We start from the raw sequence: 26139 nt of genomic DNA on the forward strand, positions 1-26139 counted from the left end.
AAATGGAACCCTGCAGTGGATGTTGGAAAAGGTGAGTAGTAGAGAAGGAGGCCTCACTGACCGAATGGTGTATGAGAAGCCAAGGGAAGAGAAAGTTTTAAGAAGTTCTGGTCAGCTGTGTTAATAACTAGAGAAAACAAAAAGATATTCAAAGGTCATTAGTGAGAGCAGTTTCAATAGAGTAGTGAGCTTGAGAAGTAAGAAATTAGAGCAAGTACAGACTACTTTAAAAGTATCTCTGGTGGGGAAGAGAAGACTGTTCTGTGTCATACCTTCTGTTCTGTCTGCTTAAAATCAGATTTCATTAGCTAATTCTCTGTGCAGCCCCAGTGGTTTCTTCAAAGGTCTAATGTGGCTGGGAATCAGAGGTAATGATGGCAGGAGGGTAAGTTTCGTGGAGGTGGGGGCAATGAGGAGAAGATGGATTTTAAAGTATCACAGGAGATGAGGCTAGGGAAGTGGGCTGGGATTAGATTGTGAATGGCCTTTATCTTCAGGAAATTAGAATTGTGTGCTGAAAGCAATGAAATCCAGTATCGTTTTTAGGTAGGGTATGACACAAATTTGGTTTTAGGAACATAATTTTGAAAATGGGGCTGGGAAGAAACCAGTGGCAGGGAGATCATATTGTAAGACCTTTTAATAGATGTGATTGCTTAATAGTCTGATTTGAAGCATGGAGGGGAATGGAGAGAATTGACCAGATTTAAGAAATATTTTTGAGTTAGATTTAAAAGAAGATCAGGAGGGCAGGGTTCATGTTTATTTTGCATATTGCTCTGTCTTACTAACATCTGGCACAATTTCTGGTGATCAATAGATGTTTTTGAGAATGAATGAATGAATATCTCATACTGTATTGTTAGAATTTCCTCTCATCCTCTTGAAATTGTTTTACTTTCTGGAGCTTCCTTTTTGGGATTGTGCCTTTTTTTTCCCCTAAACTCTAAGAAAGTAGTTTTCAGTCAGTCTGGAGTATATAATTAAGTAGGTCCAATTTTTCTTTTCTTTTAAAACTATTTTTAATTCTAAGAAGTATGGTCACACCTTTTTCCTGTTGCTTTTGATATACAGCTAGTTCTTGCCTGTTGGTTGACTTAAAAACATAGTAGCAATCTTCACTATTTTCTGAAAGGGGAAATTGTCACTATAGCAATTTAAGCATCTGTAGAGTGCTTGATTTTTTTTTTTAAGATTTATATATTATTTATTTATTTTTGGCTGCGTTGGGTCTTAGTTGTGGCACATGGGATTTTCATTGAAGCATGTGGAATCTTTCGTTGTGGTGTGCAGGTTTTCTCTCTCTAGTTGTGGTGCGCAGACTCTGTAGCTATGGTGCGTGGGTTCCAGAGCACGTGGGCTCTGTAGTTTTGCGGCACGTGGGCTCTAGTTGAGGCGGGCAAGCTCAGCAGTTGTGGCACACGGACTTAGTAGCCCCGCGGCATGTGGGGTTTTAGTTCCCTGACCAGGGATGGAACCTGCATCCCCTGCATTGTAAGGTGAATTCTTTACCACTGGACCACCAGGGGAAATTCCAGGAGATGCTTGATTTTAACAAATGTACTTAATAGCAGTTGTTGATGTAGTGAATATGCATCAGAAAAGCATCACGCTGTTAATACATTTTGCGTATCATTTCACTTTTCTCCTTTAAACTCTACTCAAGTGCACATAAGCATCCTTACAGTAGGACAAAAAGCTACCATTTTGAATGCCTACTGTTTGCCAGACCTAATAGTATGCGTTTTATGTCCATTACTTCACTGAATTCTTTGATCAGTTACATTTTACAGATAAGGAATCTGACTTTCAAAAGAATAAATAACTTGTCTGTAATCACAGGTAAGTGGTAGAACTGGAATTTTGGTTCAGATTGTTGTTCTCCAAATGTGTGCTCTTTTTGCTATTATGTATTTTATGTTTATGTGTGCGTATGTACCTGTATTTATATACACACAGACATACATGTATATATGTACATATATGTATATATATATTTCACTATTAGATTTATCTTATTTTCATAAATATTTATTTCTCCATATCCAGTTTCATTTGAATGTTATCTCACTTCAACTTTTCATATTTCTCTTATTTTGGATTTTCTCTTACAATTTTAGCCTGTAATACACACAACTCTCATTGTTTAATAATGTTTTAATTCCAAGTACTTTGAGATGGTCTTATAACAGTAAGGAAAATAAATTTATCCATTACTGATTTATATTTCTTAGGTTTTGATGGACATGTTTGATCAGGATGACATAGGCTTGGTTTCTCTTTGTGAAGATGAACCTAGTTCTTCAGGTGAATTAAACTACTATGACCTTGTCAGAACTGAAATTGCAGAAGAAAGACAGTATCTACGGGAACTAAATATGATCATAAAAGTGTTTCGAGAAGCTTTTCTTTCTGACAGAGACCTGTTTAAACCTTCTGTAAGTACCTTTTTGGGTTTGAAATTCTGTCTACCCCAAAAAGTCATATAGTAGCTTAAAATCATAAATAGTAACTTCATATACTTTATGAGTATGTAGAAAAAATATTGTTTTATATAGTATTGTGGGGTTGTTTAGCTTTGTCTATTTTTCATTTTTTTCAGATTTTTTGTTGAAGTATAGTTAATATACAATATTATATGAATTAAAGGTGTACAACATACTGATTCACAAGTTTTAAAGGTTATACTCCATTTATAGTTATTATAAAATATTGGCTATATTCCCCAGGTTGTACAATATGGTAAGTCCCCTACATACATACCTTCAAGTTGCAAACTTTCAAAGATGCAAACATGCCCCTGTATTCCAGCTGTTGTACTGTACTACTGTACTTTTCAAGGTACTGTACTGTAAGATTAAAAATGTTTTCTTTATATTTTGTGTTTGTTTTTTATGTATTATTTGTGTGAAAAGTATTATAAACCTATTACACTCCCGTACTGTATAGCCGATTGTGTTAGTTGGGTACCTAGGCTGACTTTGTTGGACTTATGAACAAATTGGACTTACAAAGCTGCTCTCGGAACGGAACTCGTTCGTATGTAGGGGAATTGCTGTACATCCTTGTAGCCTATCTTACACCCAGTAATTTTTACCTCCCACTCCCTCACCCTATATTGCCACCCACACCCTCTGTAACCACTAGTTTGTTCTCTTTATCTGTGAGTCTGCTTCTTTTTTGTTATATTCACTAGTTTGTTGTATTTTTTAGATTCCGCATATACTTGATATTTGTCTTTCTCTGTCTGACTTAATTCATTTAGCCCTCCAAGTCCATCCATGTTGCTGCAAATGGCAATATTTCATTTTTTTTCTTATGGCTGAGCAGTATTCCATTGTGTATATATACCACATCTTCTTTATCCATTCATCTGTTGAGGGACACTTACCTTACTTCCATATCTTGGCAGTTGTAAATACTGCTGCTATGAACATTGGGGATATTGTGTGTTTTTTAATATGTGAATTGTTATACTAATATATAATAAGTGCAGTGACAATGAAAATTAGACACAAAATTAGGGGGATTACACTGGAATAAAATCTTTTTTGGGCTTCCCTGGTGGCTCAGTGGTTAAGAATCCACCTGCCAGTGCAAGGGACACGGGTTCGAGCCCTGGTCTAGGAAGATCCCACATGCCGCGGAGCAAATAAGCCCGTGCGCCACAACTACTGAGCCTGCGCTCTAGAGCCCGTGAGCCACAACTAGTGAGCCCACGCACCCTAGAGCCCATGCTCCGCAACAAGAAAAGCCACCGCAACGAAGAATAGCCCCCGCTTGCCACAACTAGAGAAAACCCGCACGCAGCAACGAAGACCCAACACAGCCAAAAATAAAAAATTTAAAAAATAAAAGATCTTTTTCTGCTGTGCAGTATTTGAGATTTATAGTCATTCATTTGAAGATGGTGGAAGAAATGTATGGTCTAGAGAAGAAAGACTTATGCTTTTTCCTGTCTTTTGGTAAGTACTTCAGGGTGTAGTTTAAAGTTTTACTAGTGGAACTTTTGAAGAATAAAAGTTTATACAGAATGTCAAATAAGCAAAGGCAGAGCTCCACTGTTGGAAGACAGCATAGGAATGGGGTGAGTAGGATGGGGATCCAGGGAGACTTGTCCATGTTTTTCCTACCTCTCTAGGTTCTGAAGTCCACTCTAAGGAATCTAGCTAGACAAATACTGTTTTGTTGGGGGGGGGGTTAAATTTAGATTTATTTTTCTTTCCTTCATTTCTCATGTGATCTGTTTTTTCTTAGATGTCTGAGTGTCTTTCACTTTATTTTTTTAATGACCTTTAAAATTTTTATTTATATTTTTTATTTTTGGCTGCATTGGGTCTTCATTGCCGCGTGCAGGCTTTCTCTAGTTGCGGCGAGCGGGGGCTACTCTTTGTTGTGGTGCACAGGCTTCTCATTGCGGTGGCTCCTCTTGTTGAGGAGCACAGGCTCTAGGTGCACGGGCTTCAGTAGTTGTGGCGCATGGGCTTAGTTGCTCCGCAGCATGTGGGATCTTCCCGGACCAGGGCTTGAACCCGTGTCCCCTGCATTGGCAGGCGGATTCTTAACCACTGTGCCACCAGGGAAGTCCCTGAGTGTCTTTCACTTTAAATATTTGGCTTTTCTCTTACTTCCTGACTTCCTCCACCAAATAACTATTACATGAGTTAATAGAAGTGATGCTCAGACACAGCTGGCCGAGTGTTTAAGATTAGGAACTGATTTAGCTTTTTTTTCTTTTTAAAACATTTATTTATTTATTTGGTTGCACTGGGTCTTTGTTGTGGCATGTGGGATCTTTAGTTGTGGCATGTGAACTCTTAGTTGCAGCACATGGGATTTAGTTCCCTGACCAGGGATTGAACCCGGCCCCCTGCATTGGGAGCATGCAGTCTTAGCCACTGGACTGCCAGGGAAGTCCCTGATTTAGCTTTTTCATTCTTAAGGTGTTTTTAATTGGCTTTTATCCTTTTTTAAAAAATGCATATTTAGTTTAACATTTGATAATAACTCCTACTGGACACACTGCCTTAAGTAGTCAACATTTTATGTTTTTTAAAGTACTCTCCTATTTTGTGTGACCCTTAACAATTCTCTGAGATAGGTAGGACAGGTATTATCATTTCTAGCTTACCGGTGAGGAAATTGACATAAAATAGTTATGATAAGTTATGGAGGTTGAACTTGAATTTTGGTTCTTTTATACCACAGTATAATTGGGTTTTGTCTATAGTGGTGTGAAAAATTAAAAGCTTAACAAATGCTGTTAGCTAATAACAATTGCTACTAGCTAATATTATCCTCGTTGCCGTTTCTGTGTCCCGTCAGTTTTCATTCCTCAGGAATTAATTTTTATGGGTCTCTTTTCACTGAATTTGTGCTGATTTGATAGAAAATTTTTATTATAATACTGAAGGGTCAAGGGAAAGAGAGAATCCCTTTTCTCTATCTCTATATCTACTATATTTTTTCAGCATAGATGAGACTGTAAACTTTTGAAATAAAGGCCATCTAAGGTCAGAGCATAGAACTCAGTAAATATTTGATAAAAGAATGAATGACTCTTGATCTTAATTTACTCCTTTGGGCCCTACTCCTATGTTTTCAGAAAGCTCACATTTGTGGAAGGCCTAATATATGCCAGGAGCATTTTATAGAAATCATCTCATTTAATCCTCTTAAGAACTTTATGGGTAGGTATTAATATACCAGCTGTGTGACCCTGGGCAAATTACTTAACTGCTCTGTGCCTGTTTCCTCATTCGTAAAATGAGGATGATGATAGTATCTATCTAATAAGGCTGTTTTGAAATTACATGTCAAGTAATCAATACTTACAGTAGTGCCTGGAACATAATAACAAGAAATGTAAACTGTTATAATTGTCATTATTGTCCTAATCCAGGGTCACTCATCTAGCAAGTAGTGGGGCCAGGATCCAAACTCAGGTCTGTCAGGTTCCTTAATCTGTGATGCTTTCATTACAAGATGCAGAGTGAGTAAAAATAGTTGGCCATAACCTGGATAATCAGTCATATGGTCTTTTTATTTCCAGAGGACTTAACATGTTTTAACCCAGATAAAAGTCACACCTGAGAGCTTGAATGAAATCTTTAATTCCTCCTCAAATTCAAGAGACAGGCCACATATTGTGAAACCAGTTTGTGTCTGGATTAGGAGTCAGATCTTCATTTTGATCCCAGCTTTTGTCATTAACCAGCTCTGTGAGACCTTGATCAAGACTTTTAGCACTTAGCCAATTTTAAAATACTCAAATGCCAAAATTCTTTATGTAAAGAGTTGCTTAAATCATCCACCATATGAGATTTACAGTAAATTTACTGGAAAATATAGATTCTATATAGTTTTGTTCAATAATTCTAAATCTAATCCAAGAGGTTTTTAAATTTCTCTTCTTTATTCATGATTGACTTTTGCTGTAATTTGGAATATATTCAATATTTTATGTCTTGAAATATACTGGTATGTGATTGGGTGAAAATAATATCCTTAACACTTACATTACTTATATTTAGTAGTTCTTAAATGAGATTCTCAAACTGACATGCCTTACTTAACCTTCCTTTTTTTTTAGGATATTGAAAAAATTTTCAGTAACATTTTAGATATACATGAATTGACCGTGAAACTTTTAGGTTTAATTGAAGACACAGTTGAAATGACAGATGAAAGCAGCCCTCATCCCTTAGCTGGAAGCTGTTTTGAAGATTTGGCAGAGGCAAGTTTACAAAACTGTTTTCTCATTAAAGTCCTAAGTGCTGTATTAAGATATTGGTAAGATATTATTTGTGAAAATTAGAAGACACTGCTGGCTGCTATAAAAAATACTTATGATTTAACCAATAGCAAACTAAAATTACATTGTCTTTATGGTGACACTTTATAGTGTAATTATGATAATATTTATAGCAAAAGTTGATAGACTAGTAATGTTTAAGATTTTTTTTTTTTTTTTTTTTTTTTGCTGTACGCGGGCCTCTCACAGTTGCGGCCTCTCCCGTTGCGGAGCACAGGCTCCGGACGCGCAGGCTCAGCGGCCATGGCTCACGGGCCCAGCCGCTCCGCGGCATGTGGGATCTTCCCGGACCGGGGCACGAATCTGTGTCCCCTGCATCGGCAGGCGGACTCCCAACCACTGCGCCACCAGGGAAGCCCAAGATTTTTTTTTTTTTTTTTTAATGGCAAGTGCATTTAAGGTGAAAGAAAAGAAATTTTATTGACCATAGCTGTTTAGCTTTTGTGGATTTTAGTCATAATTTCCAAAAATGAAAAAGTAAGTTTACATTTTTTTCCCAAAGTGCAAATCATATTTTTGTTCTTCAAATGATTATAAAAATAATGTAGCTCATTGTAAAAACATTCAGAAAAATATAGATGAATATAATAAGACAAAAATAATTTTGTAATACCTAGAGATTAGTTATCTTTATAAGATTTATTTATCCTTATGAACATTTGTCTACATATTCATACAAACCTGTGTATGTTTACAAAAATAGGATCTTACTATTTTATAACCTGCTTTTTTTCACTCAATATCTTGAATATTTTCCATGCCAATACATATACTTCAACACAGCTTTTAAAGTCTGAAAGTACCATGTTCTATGGAGACACTATATTTTAACTATTATTATTAAGCATCTAGGTTTTTTCAGTTCTTTTTGTTATTGTAAACAATACTGTAACAAACATATTTGTATAATGCCTTCATAGCCTAGTAATTATTTTAGGATGCAGTCCTAGAAATGGAATTGTGGTACTAAAGACTAGGTACATTTTTAGAACTTTGAAACATTTTGCCAAACTTACTTCCAGATAAGTTCCAGTATATGCAGGCCCTCTTTTTACCCATATCTTCACTATCCCATTAATTTTTGTTATTACTCCATTAATTTTTGTTAGTCTAGTAGGAAAAAACAATATTTCATTGTTCTTTGATTTTTCTTTTTTTTTTTACACTAATGATGTTATACATCTTTTCATACTCATTGGCCATTTTTATTTCTTCTGGAAAACAGGTATTAAAAGTGCTTTCTTCACATGTCATGTAAATTTGCTAGTTTTATAATCTCTTCCTAATTTTTCTGAAAATGTAAGTCACTTTAATTACATCCATTTTGTAGACAATGGAACTGATAGTATAGAAATACTCAGTTACTGATGCCTAACCGAGATATTCAGGCTTGCTCTGAAGTTTTTTAATATTGTGATATCGTAGCATATTAATTTGTAGTCCGGTTGCTTGTTGTACTCTTAAAGATATCATGGTTCAAAAACATGTATTAAAAAATGTATTTTCTAATTTTTATTTTATTTTTGTGGTAAACATATAACAAAATTTGCCATTTTAACCATTTTAAGTGTACAGTTTAACAGCATTAATTAAATTCATAGTATTATACAACCATTACCACTATCTATTTCCAAAACTGTTTAATCACCCCAAACAGAAACTCTACTCATTAAGTAATAACTCCCTATTCTTCCCTCCCACATAACCCCTGGTAACCGCTAATCTATTTCTGTCTCTGTGAATTTGCTGATTCTAGATATTTGATAAAGGTAGAAGCATTACAATATTCTCTTGTGTCTGCTTATTTCACTTAGCATAATGTTTTCAAGGTTCATCCATGTCATACCATGTATCAGAACTCTCTTTCTGTGACTAAATAATGTTCCATTGTGTGTATGTACCACGTTTTGTTTATCCGTTTATTTGTTGATGGACTCTTGTGCTTTTTCCACCTTTTTGGCTATTGTGAATAATGCTACAGTAAACATTGGCATATGAGTATCTGTTTGAGTCACTGTTTTCAGTTCTTTTGAGTATATACTTAGGAGTAGAATTGCTGGGTCATATGGTAATTCTTTGTTTAGCTTTTTGAGGAACTGCCAAACTGTTTTCCACAGGGGCTACACCATTTTGCAATTCCCACTGGCAGTGGACAAGGGTTCCAATTTCTCTGCATCCTTGCCAACACTTGTTATTTTCTGAAAAACATACTGCATTTTTAACATACAAAAATGAAACAAATCTTAGTTCTAGCTAAACATTGGAGATGTTGATTATTATAAAATAATAGGAATTTATTTCAGTATAAACATGGACAAAATATGGGCAGTTTCTGTTTTGTTAGTTTACTGTATGTTAGTCTTTGCTTTCTTTTTCTAATTTTGAAAAAGTGGAGAGTGGATAAAACAGTGGGAATATCACTTTTTGCTTCCTTTGAAAATAATCCTCAGTGTAAACTCATTTCAACCTAGGTAAACCTAACTGAAATTTCAAATCCTGGCCTTATTTTACTAATAAGTACACCTTTTGTTTATCTGGGGTAAATGTGCGTACACATTTTAATAGTTTGATACTTGTGACCACAAGTCAGTGACCTAACTTAAGACCAGTAGCTTCTTGTCATCCATTGCCCAGGGTCATTACTTACATTTATTAAACATTTCCAAGTTACAGCCATAGTCATTATTTGTCCCTGAAATAAAAAAAATTCTGAAACCTAATGGAGGACTTAAATAAAAATTTGCCATTAAGTAATCTGTGCCATATTAGTAGAAAAGATGTTCTTTTAAACCTAACACGTTTTCCTTTTTAAAAAAAAATAGGAACAAGCATTTGATCCTTATGAAACATTATCACAGGATATTCTTTCACCAAAATTTAATGAACATTTCAGTAAGTTGATGGCCAGACCTGCAGTGGCTCTACACTTTCAGGTAAACTTAAATTGAATGTTATTTTTAATAAAGCAACTAAAGAAATATTTCACCAGTTCTTCAAAATCTGTTAATTGTAAGCCTATTCTAGGTTGTTTTCTGTTTTCTGTCTTGAGTTTTTCAATTTGTCCTTAATGTGGAAACCTTTTATAGAATACCATCACAAATACTGATTGACTAGAAAAATCTGGCATATTCTGGATCTGAGATGTAGAGATGAATATGGAGAGCTATTTCAGGATCTTATTCCCTACAGGAGATAAAACCAAAATCATGAAGAGTGGAGAATATCCTCACATATATTCATACAGATTTCTCTATCAGGCCTGTCATTTAAAGGAGATAGATATATTAATGGAGAGTATGCAAGTTAATTGGTTCAGTAATGCAATTAGATAAAATGAGAGTAAGTGGAGAGAGAGTAAAAATTATATTTTTACTCTCTCAACACTTAAAGAAGGTAACATTGGCATTGATGATCCTTGACTACTACTTCCTGCATTTAGACTGGCTCTTCTCCCTTAGCATATGAATATGGTCAAATCTTTATTGTCCTAAAACAAGCGAATAAATAAACAAATCTTTGTCACTCTAGCTCGTCCCCTTTTTGTTTTTTCCATTTGTCACCAGTTGTCTTCATATTACTTTTTATCATTCTCCATCAAACTGCTACCATCTGTGTTCTAATCAGGATGTAACACTAAAAACTGCCCTTGACAGTGAACTTAACCACCAAATCCTGTGGATATTTTGATTTCATATTTATGTCTGTAGTATTTATTAGTACCCCTGTTGTCCTTTTTGACTCCTATGATACTACTTACACCTAATTTTCATCTTCTCTGGTTTCTTCTCAGTCTCCGTAGTTGCAGGTGTTACCCAACTTCTGTTAGCAACCCCTGCTGTTCTATTCCTCTGTGCTATCCTTCGGTGACTTTATCCATGCCCTTTGCTTTCACCTATATGCTGGTGACTTCCTATTTGTATTCTCAAGTCATAACTTTCTTTTGAACAGTGGATGTATGTGTGTGTGTGTATGTATATACTTTCGTATAACCAGCCGACCTTTAAACTAATTCATTTGAATATCCCACGAGGACTTCAAATATAAATGTTCAAAACAACTTACCTGCCTCCCTCCTTTACTGTGAGTTCCCATTATTATCATCTTCTACTTCTACTCTACTCAAAAACTTGTCAACTTGGAATAAAAGGTACACTTAATTCTCAAAATTTACTTAATTGAAGGAATAATTCTTTAAGTTAAATCTTATATATTCATATAAACCATGAAGTAGGCATTAGTTAAATGGAAAAATCTGCTTATAAAATCTTTGCATACTCATCAAAAGCACTCACAACATTTCTTGTTTTATTCTTACTTTACTAGTAATTCTTACTATGGGATTTGAATGGGATTTGAAATTTGAATTTAAGACCCAATTATTTAAGCTGTTGTTCCAGATATTCAGTAAAATTCAGAGTTAGATATAAAACCCCTTTTCAGGCCAAACTCACTTGTACTGTATTAACTTAAAACAGATTCTTCATTTGTAAAATGAAAAAGTAATGTTTTCTCAAAAAACTTTAATAAAAGTTTTTTATTAAAAAAACACAACAAAACTTCTTTAGAAGATGTAGGCATACTTTAAGAATATGAGCTTTGGAGTCAGAACTTCTGGCTTTGAGCCAATTAATAGTTGTCTTACCCTGATCAAGTCACTTAATCTCTGAGAATCATTTTGCTCATTTGTAAAATGATGATGATAATGTATACCTCTTATGGTTATGAAAATTAAACAGGAATACACTAAGCACATTTGGCACATATTAAACAGTCAGACATTAGCTTGTGTTGTTTTTAGAGGACTCCTTACACTATAAACACGTTGCGTTAATATTTTAGAATGCACTTTAGTAGCCATTTCAGTGCTAATTAACAATACAAATGATTTTTGTAGGCTAATTTTAAAGTTTCATCTTGGTTCCACTTAAAGCACTGTATATAAAATATATAAAATTATTTCTAGCATAATCTGTATCACTATCTTAAATGATAAAAGAAATTAATTTCTGCATATCCTGGTAAAAGTCTGTTGAACAAATTATAGTTTACTTGAGTTAACAATAGGTGAGAGTTATGGGAGGGTTTACCTATGAGTATATATTTTAAAAGCAGCATCTCGAACCCTTTCTTCACTTTGTATATTGCTTCTGTCTGTATTTACCTGATGAGGAGAAATACCACTTTAAATAAGTCAGCCTTAATGACATTTAAAATCAACATGAGTAACTTTTAAATGCCTTATAAATTTTAGAAAATCATTTATTCTGCAGACTATTAGTTTTCAAAACTGGGATATACCTAACCCTAGCTATACACTAAGATTTTCCAGGCAATATAAGGGTACAGATATATTTAAGGGAATTAGTTTCTAGTCTAACCTTGTTTGTGTTGTTGCATTCTCTTCCAATTTTTCTTACACATTACTTCTCGTCATATTGAATTTTTCATTATGCATTGATCCAAGGTGTAAAAACCTCCAGGGTACCAGCCAGGGAAAAGAAAAAAAAAAAAAAAAAAGGATTGCTCCTGAAGGAGAGTTTATTGAGTGCAAAGCAAAAAGGGTTCCAAAAGCAGGGGATGGGGTGATTGTGTTAAAAACTCTCGGTAGTTGAAATGTCATATGTACCTTTGTCTTGTCATGTTTATCTAAAAATTAAGAAATGAGAAGTTTGTAACAAGGGTGAATATTACCTTTTTTAAAAAGTACTTCATCATTCATTGGACATTGTGATAAAGGAGAGGTGAGGCTTGTAAAGTTCTCATACCTGCATGTTTTATGTTAGAAACAGTTAGAGGTTCTTCCAGATGCTTGCTGTATGTAAGACTGTGACATTAACGTGTATTTCAAGTTAAGAATGAAGTCAGACTTGTTGCAGAAATTTAGTCTGATCTGGCTATTTATTTTGACAGTGAAGATTGGCTTTATCAATTAAGTTATATAACAGACATTTTTCATAAATTAAATGAGCTAAATCTGAAATTTATTTGATCATTGTTTGGTGAAATATATTTAAATCACATCTACAATGTACCACATCCCCCAAAACACATTCTTTGTAACTACTTAAAACATTTTTAATAAAATTGACATAAAAATGTGTGAGACAGTACATAGCTTTTCGGCATTCCTTTAGGATATGTGGAAGCCAAAACTTTTGAAGAAAAGCTGAGAAGAATATTGTTAAAGTTATTTTAGCCATGAAAGATGAAATGTATATATTTAATTATCTGATAACTTAAAGGAGGAAAAAACTTGATTTACAGCACTTCAATTTCAATATAGAACATTCTTCCTGTTATAGTTTTGTTAGTCTGTATCTTGTATTCTTTTTTTGGGGCGGAGTGGGGGGCACACCGCGCAGCTCGTGGGTTCTTAGTTCCCTGACCAGGGATTGAACCCGGGGCTCCGGCAGTTAAAGTGCCAAGTCCTAACCACTGGACCTCCAGGGAATTCCCTGTAACTTGTATTCTTAAAATCTGCTTCTGCTAGGCACTACTGTTACATAACCTTGATATCAGAGATATACTGTTTTTTGTCTTTTTGCTTTGCAGTCCATTGCTGATGGTTTTAAAGAGGCAGTTCGTTATGTCCTTCCACGCCTTATGCTGGTGCCAGTATATCATTGTTGGCACTATTTTGAATTATTAAAGGTAAGATGAAAGCTTCCTGAGGCAAAAAAATAGTTGCATTTATGAGGCTTAAAACCTTTTTTTAAATCTGATGTTATTTTCCATACTTTTTATTCATAAAAATAAAGTATCTTAAATGTCTCCCTTCTTTCCACAGACCATAGAGAAACGCCTATATTTTTTATCTTCATATCATTTCCAAGTGGTAGATAGAGTAAAATGTATCTTTATCATTTGATAATATAAATTCTCAAAGTAATAACATCATAAAAATGTTGACTTTTTAAAAATTATATTTTGGAGACACAGCAACAATGGTTTAACTCTTATTTTATATAAGTAATTAATAACTTTTATGTATAGCATTGTTCTAAACTTCCATCTTGTTATAACTTGTCAAGAAAAACGCTTTAAAGTTGACACCTTTTCCGCATGCAGTATGCAGTGTAATAGCTAGAAACCAAGCAACAAATTAAAAAATAAAGTTATGGTAAAAGTTGAACTCTTTTTAAAGATCAGTACACATAAAAATATATTGAATTCCTAAAGTTCTAATATGTAGTATAAACTTTATTATGATATATACATAGAGAAAAGTATAAAAACATAAACATGTTTTATAATAAATAAATGTAATGCGTAAACACACCAGAGGTAAACCACTACCCTGACTTTAATGGTAATTACTTTTTTGCTTTTCTTTACTTTAACCACCTATGTGTATATCACTAGAAATATATGTAGCCTGTTTCTGAACTTTTTAATCAATTGGATCAAATTATATATATTAGTTTGTGTCTTTTATCTTCTTTCAAAGTTATATTTGTATGATTCATTGATGTGGTTGTATGTTGTTCTAGTTTAATTTTCTTCCATTGTTTGAATAAACCATGATTTATTTATCCTTTCCTGGTTGAACAACAGTTTTTTTTGTTTCTGTTTTTGTTTTTTTGCGGTACGCGGGCCTCTCACTGTTGCTGCCTCTCCCGTTGCGGGGCACAGGCTCCAGATGCGCAGGCTCAGCGGCCATGGCTCACGGGCCCAGCCGCTCCGCGGCATGTGGGATCCTCCCGGACCGGGGCACGAACCCGTGTCCCCTGCATCGGCAGGTGGACTCTCAACCACTGCGCCACCAGGGAAGCCCCAGAACAACAGTTTTTTGCTATTACTGATAACACTTGCTATGGACATTCTCTTTATATCTCTTGGTACACATGTGCATGCATTTTGTGTCTCTAGAGTATATACTCAGGGTTGGAATTGCTTGGTCATAGGGTGTGCATATTTTCAGATTTAATAGATGATGTCAAACAGTTTTCCAACGTGGGTTTTACAGTTTATACTCCTACCAGAATGCAGGTGATGTCTCTCTTTATGCATATTTTCATATTTTAAAATTTCTGTCATATGGTGTATTTATAATGGTATGCGGTGTTTTTAATTTGTATTTTCTTGATTATTAATGTGGTTGGGTATATGTTTATTGGCCTTTTTGATAACCTTTTATAGGGTTATTCAAATCTTTTGCCACTGTAAATATCTTCTGTGACTTGTCTTTGCATTTCATATTTCTATTTGTTTTTCTTGTTGTTGTGCATTAATTAAAACTTAGTATATTCCATATTTTTTCTAAGAGTTTAGTTTCACTGATGAGATCTATTGTGTGTAGGCTTCGTACGACTAATACATTAGCAGCCCCAGATGTATATTTAGATTCCTAAAATTTTTTAGAGAATGTTCATGTCTAATTGGAAGTCCTATCATTAGTCTTAGAGTTGCCTTCTAATATTTGCCAACATTTAAAAATCCCGGCTTGACTATAATTGAAGCTTACTTTTTTCTCCTATCTGGATGATTGGTTTTTAAAATCTCTGAGATCTGAATCTAAAATCAGACATTGACTATGATGCCCTGACTCATCCTGAGGCCACAGCTACTTTTACTACCAATTAATTACTGGACTCCAAGTACTCTTAGCCATTGTGACTGGGACTAGTAGTTGGTCAGTTAATTAAAAATAAGGCAAAGAATCATAAAAAAGAAATATGCATATTTTATTTCAATAAATACATACACACAAAACCCCTACAAATGAACATTTATATGTATTTATATGCTAATCTGTTGACTTGGGGTAAAACTTTTTCTTTGAGTATGAATCTTGCTTAAGTACAAAAAGTATCTTCTATGATTTCTATTTTCCCTTTCTTTTAGATGGTACATAAACTTGAAGATGCTTGTAAAGCAATCTGAGTGCAGATATCTTTTAAGTATTTATAATTTTTCTGAATCTTTTATGATTATCTTCCCTATACCTTTTTTTCTTTCTTTCTTTTCTTACTAGTCATGCATTTTATGCACATCAGTGTATACATGTCAATCCCAATCGCCCAATTCATCCCACCCTCACTTCACCCGCCACCACTTTCCTCCCTTGGTGTACATACATTTGTTCTCTACATCTGTGTCTTAATTTCTGCCCTGCAAACCGGTTTATCTGTACCATTTTTCTAGGTTCCACATATATGCGTTAATATACGATATTTGTTTTTCTCTTTCTGACTTACTTCACTCTGTATGACAGTCTCTGGATGCATCCACGTCACTACAAATGACCCAATTTCGTTCCTTTTCATGGCTGAGTAATATTCCATTGTATATATGTACCACATCTTCTTTATCCATTTGTCTGTTGTTGGGCATTTAGGTTGCTTCCATGACCTGGCTATTGTAAATAGTGCTGCAGTGAACACTGGGGTGCATGTGTCTTTTTGAATTATGATTTTCTCTGGGTATATGCCCAGTAGTGGGATTGCTGGGTCATATGGTAATTCTATTCTTAGTTCTTAAAGGAACTGCCATACTGTTCTCCATAGTGACTGTATCAATTTACATTCCCAGAAGCAGTGCAAGAGGGTTCCCTTTTCTCCACACCCTCTCCAGCATTTGTTGTTTGTAGATTTTCTGATGATGCCCATTCTAACTGGTGTGAGGTGATACCTCATTGTAGTTTTGATTTGCATTTCTCTAATAATTAGTGATGTTGAGCAGCTTTTCATGTGCTTCTTGGCCATCTGTATGTCTTCTTTGGAGAAATGTCTATTTAGGTCTTCTGCCCATTTTTGGATTGGGTTATTTGTTTTTTTAATATTGAGATGCATAAGCTGTTTATATATTTTGGAGATTAATCCTTTGTCCGTTGATTCATTTGCAGATATTTTCTCCCATTCTGATGGTTGTCTTTTCGTCTTGTTTATGGTTTCTTTTGCCATGCAAAAGCTTTTAAGTTTCATTAGGTCCCATTTGTTTATTTTTGTTTTTATTTCCATTACTCTAGGAGGTGGATCAAAAAGATCTTGCTGTGATTTATATCAAAGAGTGTTCTTCCTATGTTTTCCTCTAAGAGTTTTATAGTGTCTGGCCTTACATTTAGGTCTTTAATCCATTTTGAGTTTATTTTGTGTATGGTGTTAGGGAGTGTTCTAATTTCATTCTTTTACATGTAGCTGTCCAGTTTTCCCAGCACCACTTATTGAAGAGACTGTCTTTTCTCCATTGTATATCCTTGCCTCCTTTGTCATAGATTAGTTGACTATAGGTGCGTGTTTGTGTTTTTTACATTTTTTTCCCTGTAATTGATTTCTAATCTCATAGTGTTGTGGTCAGAAAAGATTCTTGATATGATTTCAATTTTCTTAAATTTACTGAGGCTTGATTTGTGACCCAAGATGTGATCTATCCTGGAGAATGTTCTGTGCGCACTTGAGAAGAAAGTGTAATCTGCTGTTTTTGGATGGAATGTCCTATAAATATCAATTAAATCTATCTGGTCTATTGTGTCATTTAAAGCTTGTGTTTCCTTTTTAATTTTCTGTTTGGATGATCTGTCCATTGGTGTAAGTGAGGTGTTAAAGTCCCCCACTATTATTGCGTTACTGTCGATTTCCTCTTTTAGAGCTGTTAGCAGTTGCCTTATGTATTGAGGTGCTTCTGTGTTGGGTGCATATATATTTATAATTGTTACATCTTCTTGGATTGATCCCTTGATCATTACGTAGTGTCCTTCCTTGTCTCTTGTAACATTCTTTATTTTAAAGTCTTTTTTTTTTTTTTTTTTTTGGGTACACGGGCCTCTCACTGTTGTGGCCTCTCCCGTTGCGGAGCACAGGCTCCGGACGCGCAGACTCAGTGGCCATGGCTCACGGGCCCAGCCGCTTCGCGGCATGTGGGATCTTCCTGGACCAGGGCACGAACCCGTGTCCCCTGCATCGGCAGGCGGACTCTCAACCACTGTGCCACCAGGGAAGCCCTAAAGTCTATTTTATCTGATATGAGTATTGCTACTCTAGCTTTCTTTTGATTTCCATTTGCATGGAATATCTTTTTCCATCTCCTCACTTTCTGTCTATATGTGTCCCTAGGTCTGAAGTGGGTCTCTGGTAGGCAGCACATGTTCGGGTCTTGTTTATGTGTCCATTCAGCCAGTCTGTGTATTTTGCTTGGAGCATTTAATCCATTTACATTTAAGGTAATTATCAATATGTCTGTTCCTATTACCATTTTCTGAATTGTTTTAGGTTTGTTATTGTAGGTCTTTTCCTTCTCTTCTGTTTCCTGCCTTGCGAAGTTCCTTTAGCTTTTGTTGTAAAGCTTGCTTGGTGCTTCTGAATTCCTTAGCTTTTGCTTGTCTGTAAAGCTTTTGATTTCTCCATCGAATCTGAATGAGATCCTTGCTGGGTAGAGTAATCTTGGTTGTAGGTTCTTCCCTTTCATTGCTTTAAGTATATCATGCCACTGCCTTCTAGCTTGTAGAGTTTCTGCTGAGAAATCAGCTGTTAACCTTATGGGAGTTCCCCTGTGTGCTATTTGTTGTTTTTCCCTTGCTGCTTTCAATAACTTCTCTTTGTCTGTAATTTTTGCCAATTTGATTACTATGTGTCCCGGCGTGTTTCTCCTTGGGTTTATCCTGTGTGGGACTCTCTGTGCTTCCTGGACTTGGGTGGCTCTTTCCTTTCCCATGTTAGGGAAGTTTTCGACTATAATCTCTTCAAACATTTTCTCTGGTCCTTTCTCTCTCCTCCTTCTGGGACCCCTATAATGCGAATGTTGTTGTGTTTAATGTTGTCCCAGAGGTCTCTTAGGCTGTCTTCATTTCTTTTCATTCTTTTTTCTTTATTCTGTTCCGCAGCAGTGAATTCCACCATTCTCTCTTCCAGGTCACTTACCTGTTCTTCTGCCTCAGTTATTCTGCTATTGATTCCTTCTAGTGCATTTTTCATTTCAGTTATTGTACTGTTCATCTCTGTTTGTTTGTTCTTTAATTCTTCTAGGTCTTTGTTAAACATTTCTTGCATCGTCTCGATCTTTGCCTCCATTCTTTTTCTGAGGTCTTGGATCATCTTCACTATCATTATTCTGAATTCTTTTTCTGGATTTCACTTAGTAGTTTTTCTGGGGTTTTATCTTGTTCCTTCATCTGGTACATAGCCCCCTGCCTTTTCATCTTGTCTGTCTTTCTGTGAGTGTGGTTTTAGTTCCACAGGCTGCAGGATTGTAGTTCTTGCTTCTGCTATCTGCCCTCTGGTTGATGAGGCTATCTAAGAGGCTTGTGCAAGTTTCCTGATGGGAGGGACTGGTGGATGGTAGAGCTGGCTGTTGCTCTGGTGGGATTAAAACTTTAATCCCCTTGACTGCTGATGGGTGGGACTGGGTTCCATCCCTGTTGGTTGTTTGGCCTGGAGCTCTTTGGTGGGACTAATGCCAGACTCTGGGAAGGCTCATGCTAAGGAGCACTTCCCAGAACTTCTGCTGCCAGTGTTCTTGTCCCTTGGTGAGCCACAGTTGCCCGCTGCCTCTGCAGGAGACCCTCCAACACTAGCAGGTAGGTCTGGTTCAGCCTCCTGTGGGGTCACTGCTCCTTCCCCTGGGTTCCGATGTGTGTGCCCTTCAAGAGTGGAGTCTCTGTTTCCCCCAGTCCTGCCAAAGTCCTGCAGTCAAATCCCAGTAGCCTTCAAAGTCTGATTCTCTAGGAATTCCTCCTCCCGTTTCCAGGCTCCCAGGTTGAGAAGCCTGACGTGTGGCTCAGAACCTTCACTCCAGTGGGTGGACTTCTGTGGTATAATTGTTCTCCAGTTTGTGAGTCACCCACCCAGCGGTTATGGGATTTGATTTTATTGTGATTGCGCCCCTCCTACTGTCTCAGTGCGGCTTCTCCTTTGTCTTTGGAGGTGGGGTATCTTTTTTGGTGAGTTCCAGTGTCTTCCTGTTGATGATTGTTCAGCAGTTAGTTGGGATTCTGGTGTTCTCGAAAGAGGGAGTGAGAGCATGTCCTTCTACTCTGCCATCTTGAACCAATCTCCCTATAGCTTTTAAAAAGACTTGCTTTAAAATTATTTGATTTGAGTTTTCATATAAATATTTTATACTCATATTTCTTTAACTTATATAGAAATTAAATTACATAATAGCATAAGCACAAGTGTCATACATGTTTGGAAACATGTACTACTGATTCTTGGTAAGTATATGACTCAATTAGTGGGATCAGAAGGACCTTATTCTAGAGGTATTCTAGAGAGTGACCCACTTATTTATAGCATTATTGTCCTGTGGGAATCAGTCTATATGTTATACAGTTGGAATAATCCATAGTCAGAAATACATTCATGTGAATTGTACATTTACTGCATTTCTCACACTGTCACATTTTACTTCCAATCAGTTCAAAGTAGTATAAGTGAAGACACGTTCTTAACATTTTTCATTGCCTAGAGTAAAAAAAATTGAGATATATACATGGTTAAAGGCACTGAAAATATTGGCATTTCTTTCTCAATTTTTGAGGCTTGGGGTGAGGAGAGTGAGGGTGATAAGTGGAAAGAATACCTGCAAACATCCTCAGATGTTACCCACCTTAAAGGGCTGTGTTTAAACTTATGCTCCATATTTTATTAGGAGGGCTACACTGGAAATTTCACTTATCTTTCCTTAATTACAGTTTTCTTACATGGGCAATATTAAGGTTGCTAATTAGTGATGTTTTATGAGTTATAATATCAATTTCCATGTATATACATATATTTATATATGTTAATTTATGTATGTATATTAAATTATTATATATGCATAAACAGTTATATTACACTTACAATGTTTAAACACAAAATTTTTAGAATACAGTATGTCAGGCACTTTGGTTATATGTTAAAATATATCTCAATATGAATTAACTTACTGTTTTCCCAAATAGAAAAGCCTTTGAAAAATGTAAGTGAATAATTGAATAGTTCCCAGAACTTAAAATTGCAGAGGAGTGTCTTGAGTGCTATATTGGGAGCGTTGGTGAATAAAGGATGCAATGATAATGGTATATGACAAAAAAAAAAAAGAGAAGAAACACATTAAGCATCACGATGATGCTGTATACATGCGTGTATACACACACAAGAAACAGAAAGTGTTTTGAAACACTACTTAGCATTTCATGCAGTATATTCGTGTACTATATTCTGTTCTATTCTGTTTCTTTCATTTTTAAAAAAAGGATTCGTTCATGTCATAATTCAATAGATTATGACATGCATTTTGAAAAATACAAAATAAGGACTAATTCTAGACAGAAGCAAAGAGGATTATCACATGGTCAGATTAGAAACTGCTTTTTACTTTTATATCTGTTCTGACTGTTATACTGTTCCTTTTAATAACATTTTGTTTTTAATTGTGGTAAAGCATAACATGAAATTTACCATCTTAACAATTTTAAGTGTACGGTTCAGTAGACTTAAGTATATTGCTATACAGCCAGTGTTGGACACTTGGGTTGCTTCTACTTTTTGGCTTATGTAAATAATACTGCTACAGATATCGGTGAACAAATATGTCCTTGAGACTCTGCTTTCAATTCTTTTGGATATATACCCAGAAGTGGAATTGCTGGAGCATAGGGTAATTCTATTTTTAATTTTTTTTTTTTTTTTTTTTTTGCAGTACGTGGGCCTCTCACTGTTGTGGCCTCTCCCGTTGCGGAGCACAGGCTCCGGACGCGCACGCTCAGCGGCCATGGCTCACGGGCCTAGCCGCTCCGCGACATGTGGGATCTTCCTGGACCGGGGCACGAACCCGTGTCCCCTGCATTGGCAGGCAGACTCTCAACCACTGTGCCACCAGGAAAGCCCCTATTTTTAATTTTTTGAGGAAGCACTGTACAGTATTTCATAGCAGCTTTATACCATTTTATATTCCCACCAACAGCACACACGCATTCCAATTTCTCCATATCCTTGCCAGCACTTGTTATTTTCAGTATTTTTGTTTTTTGATAGTAGCCATCCTAATGGATGTGAGGTGGTAGCTCATTGTGGTTTTGACTTGCATTTCCCTATTAGTGACGGTGAGCATTTTTTCATTTGCTTGTTGGCCATTCGTATATCTTCTTTGGAGTAATGTCTGTTCAAGTCCTTTGCCCATTTTTAATTTGGGTTGTTTGTATTTTTGTGGTTGTATTATAGGAGTTCTTTATATATTCTGAATATTAGTACCTTATCAGATCTGTCATTTGTAAATGACAATCTGTTGATTGCCTTTTTGTGATACTGTTTGGGCTCAAGTAGTCATCCAAAGGAAACTTCATTTCACGTTGAACTTACTTTGGGATGAGAACCTATAAAAGAAGCCTCGACCAGTGTGACTTAAGGCTATCATAGTCTTTTGGGAATAGAAAACGCAGTCCTGCAGCAGTTTTAAGCCAGTTTTAATTTGAAATATCTGCCCCAGTCATATACCAAGGGAGATTTATTTGTGGACATAATATTTAAATATTATTTGAGTTTTATTTCCCAGAATCAGAGTTTATGATAAGCAAGATAGAAAAACACAAAACAACTACATAATGAGAAATTAGAGGATATCATATATAGTTTTCCTGAAATTATTTTACAGTATGTTGTTGGATTATTATTATTTTTTAAAATCCTTATTTATTTATTTGTTTGTTTGCTTTATTTATTTATTTTTGGCTGTGTTGGGTCTTCGTTGCTGTGCGCAGGCTTTCTCTAGATGCAGCGAGCAGGGGCTACTCTTCGTTGCGGTGCATGGCCTTCTCATTGCGGTCGCTTCTCCTGTTGCGGAGCACCAGCTCTAAGTGCGCAGGCTTCAGTAGTTGTGGCTCACGGGCTTAGTTGCTCCCCAGCATGTGGAATCTTCCTGGACCAGGGCGCGAACCCAGTGGATTCTTAACCACTGCACCACCAGGGAAGTCCTAGATTATTATTATTTATAGCAATACTTTAAAGTTCATTTTATAGGTAATAGGTTTCTTTTTTTGTCCTTTTCCAATTTAAACCCCTCTGGGGTTACTCATAAACTACTTTCATTTTCTTTATTTTTCTCAGATAAATTTTAGATTTTTTCCTTAATATGTATTTCAATCCTTATGTAAGAGGAAGAAGAAATAACAAATTCATTTCCTGATTTATAAGTATCTTTATAATACACTTCTTATATTCTAAGAAAAAAATCTGTGTTTATCCTTCTGTTACTAAGAACATACTGACTCTCACTTAGGAATTGATTTATTCAAAGCTAAGTAACATTCTTTTACTCTCTAACTCTGGTCATTCTCTGGAAATTTAGTAATGGAAAGAATAAAAATTCGCCTCTCGAGAACTTAATCCATCTTAATTTAGTTTAAAGCTTAACAGGAAGACCTATTATTAATGACTTCAGTGAGGTTCATTGGGAAAGGTAAGCCAATATTTCAGTGAGACAATTGAAATTGCTTCTTTAGTAATACTTTTTTTTAACCTTTTACTTTGAAAAACATAGAAAAAAAGTTACAAAAATGGTATAGTAAACTCCCTTCATCTAAATTTGCTAATGGTTAACATTATGTAACAATTACTCTGTCAGTTTCTTTGCATTCCTGTGTGTGTGTAAATGTATTTATAACATCAAGAACTTGAGATAATGTCTATTTGGAAGAAATGTTCGGACTCTTGAAAAAAACGATGAGGAATATTTTACTGCATAATATTTACTCTTTCAGTACTGAAACATCACTCAAGGACATCTAAAGGAAGATAATACACATTTTAAAAGATCACATAAAGAAAAGTGATAGGTTTTAATGAGCTGAATTTCCCACCAAATTACTAAAATTCTATTTTTATGAAAATCTAGAGAGAAGTTTATTACTATCAAAAGAGAATTGATCACATATATTTCACATCTAAACTGAATTCCCAGCATAATGAATTTGAGACAAATTCATAATTTATTATAATTTCCCTTGCTTTAGGCACACATGTCTATAACAGATACAGCATTTTATAGAAATTCAAGAGAAGCATGGTAAGTATTTCAGTGAAGTCTCGTAAGAGTTAACAAAAAACTTACGTGAAGTGCAGGGTACACATATACACAACTAAGGAGAATAATGATTATCAGTTAAGCAAGGAATATATTCTTCAGTCAAATTCATAAGGCACTACACATTAATGAAAGATCACTTCCACTTTACTTAGCTTAAGCATATATTGTAAGGGCATTTATTCTCTTTGACCTCTTTTCCAAAGCACACTTACTTCATTTTATTTCTTAAACTGTGTAATTACCCAGTTTGTTTTTAAGGTAGAGGGGATCTCCTTTAACTCGCGTTCACCAGATTTTGTCATAGTTCAGTATTTTGCATAATTGTATTTTGTGTCATTGGAGAGAGGCGGTGTAGTAGTATGGCAAAAAGCCTGGACCCTGGAGTCAAAGTTCCTGGGTTTGAATATAGACTCTGCCACTTATCTTGGGTGTCTCAGTTTCTTCATCTGTGACATGTGTATAATAATAGTACCTATCTTACAGAGTTGTAACAGACATTATATAAGCTAATGCATAAAAGAGCATGCACAGAATAAGAACTTAATAAATGTTCATTGTCGTTATTTGTCTGAACACTTAACAAAATAATAAGTAGTTATACAGCAGTCACTCTTTCTGATTACCCTATTGGGTACTTACCATGTGTGGGTACTGTACTAAAAATGAATAAAATATATCCCCAAGCTTTAAGGAGTTCATGGTTTAGTAAAGAAGATGAACATCAGACAAATAATGGCAATATAATAAGTGCGTAATAGAAGTAGTTCAGTGGGATTACTGAGTCAGGAGTAACTAACCTCTGTCTAGGAAAGTTAGAAAAAAATTTATGAGTGTTGGGTATGCAGAGGTTTATCCTACTATTCTGGTGTGTTGGTGTTATTTAATTGGGGGAGCCATAAAAGGCAAATGCTGAGGAACTACTACAGATTAAAAGAGACAGTAGAAACATGATAGCTAAGTACACACTGACTGCATCCTGTATTGGGGGGGAATTGCACTAAAGGACAGGATTGGGACATTAACTAAATTGGATATGCACTGTAAATTAGATTACAGAACATTACTAAAGTTAAATTTCCTGAAGTTGATCACTATACTGTAAAAGAATTTTTGTTCTAAGACACATTACTGAAATATCAAAGGAGTAAAGGGGAATAACACTATTTGAGAGTAGTTTGTGATATATTTGAATTTTCCTGATATTTCGAAACCAATCTCAGAACCATTTAGCAATGGTTCACCTTCCTCAGCAAGGAACTGAGAGGACTGTATCACAAACTACTCTCAGATAGTTCAGGGGGAAAATGCACATACACTCACACACAGAATGATGAAGCCTATGTGGCAAAGTGTTAAAAACTGGTGACTCAGGGCTTCTCTGGTGGTGCAGTGGTTAAGAATCTGCCTGCCAATGCAGGGGACATGGGTTTGAGCCCTGGTCCGGGAAGATCCCACATGCCGTGGAGCAACTAAGCCCGTGCGCCACAACTACTGAGCCTGCGCTCTAGAGCCCGCGAGCCACAACTACTGAGCCCACGTGCTGCAACTACTGAAGCCCGCGCGCCTAGAGCCTGTGCTCCTCAACAAGAGAAGCCACCACAATGAAAAGCCCGCACACTGCAAGGAAGAGTAGCCCCCGCTGGCCGCAACTAGAGAAAGGCCGCGTGCAGCAAAGAAGACCCAACGCAGCCAAAAATAAACAAATAAATTTATTAAAAAAACAAAAACTGGTGACTCGAGTATACAGCAGTTGTATTACTTTTATAGCTTTTCTACAAATTTGATATTATTTCAAAAGAGAAAACTTAAGGGGGGAGAAAAAAGGAAAGAGCTTCATAGGGAGGAGGCATTTGAACTGTATCATAGAGGCTGAATTCACCAGGTAGATAAGGAGGAGCAGAGGCAGATAGGTAGAAGGCCACAGCAGTGTGAAAGAGCATGACTTAACTTGCAAGGCAGTTCAGTGTGGTAACTTCCGTGTCACTGTAAGAATACATTCTCTCAGACAGCTATAGAAAATTAGCTTGGATATTCATTAATCTGTTGTTTGTTGAATCTCACTGCCAAAAATTCAAGAAACGTTTAGCAAATTATTGGACTACATTTACGCCAAAGAAAGCCGTTGTTTTGTATACTTGTATCACCAAGAAATCATCCTGAAGGTTTTTTTCTCTTTGACAGCCTGTAATTCTTCATGGATATTTAGAAATGACAAGGCCATTTATGTGGAAGAGTTTGAGCACTCTTAAGACCAAGTAGACAGTAGAAATTTAGTATCCTCATACATGTAAATTGAAAAGCAGTTCTCATTTTGGTAGAATCTC

At 35.8% G+C, this 26139-nt stretch overlaps 1 protein-coding gene across 1 annotated transcript in view; it reads left to right on the plus strand.

The window, feature by feature from the left end:
• The window catches only part of SOS2 (SOS Ras/Rho guanine nucleotide exchange factor 2), a 99697-nt gene that overhangs the window by 38048 nt on the left and 35510 nt on the right, over positions 1-26139 (plus strand). Inside the window, exons 5-8 of the mRNA XM_060004596.1 lie at positions 2235-2438; positions 6593-6736; positions 9637-9747; positions 13367-13465. Of these exons, the coding sequence (XP_059860579.1) occupies positions 2235-2438; positions 6593-6736; positions 9637-9747; positions 13367-13465 (558 nt within the window). The remainder of the gene's footprint in view (positions 1-2234; positions 2439-6592; positions 6737-9636; positions 9748-13366; positions 13466-26139) is intronic.

Source organism: Delphinus delphis, chromosome 2 (genome assembly GCF_949987515.2).
Source record: "Delphinus delphis chromosome 2, mDelDel1.2, whole genome shotgun sequence".
Taxonomy (NCBI): Eukaryota; Metazoa; Chordata; class Mammalia; order Artiodactyla; family Delphinidae; genus Delphinus; species Delphinus delphis.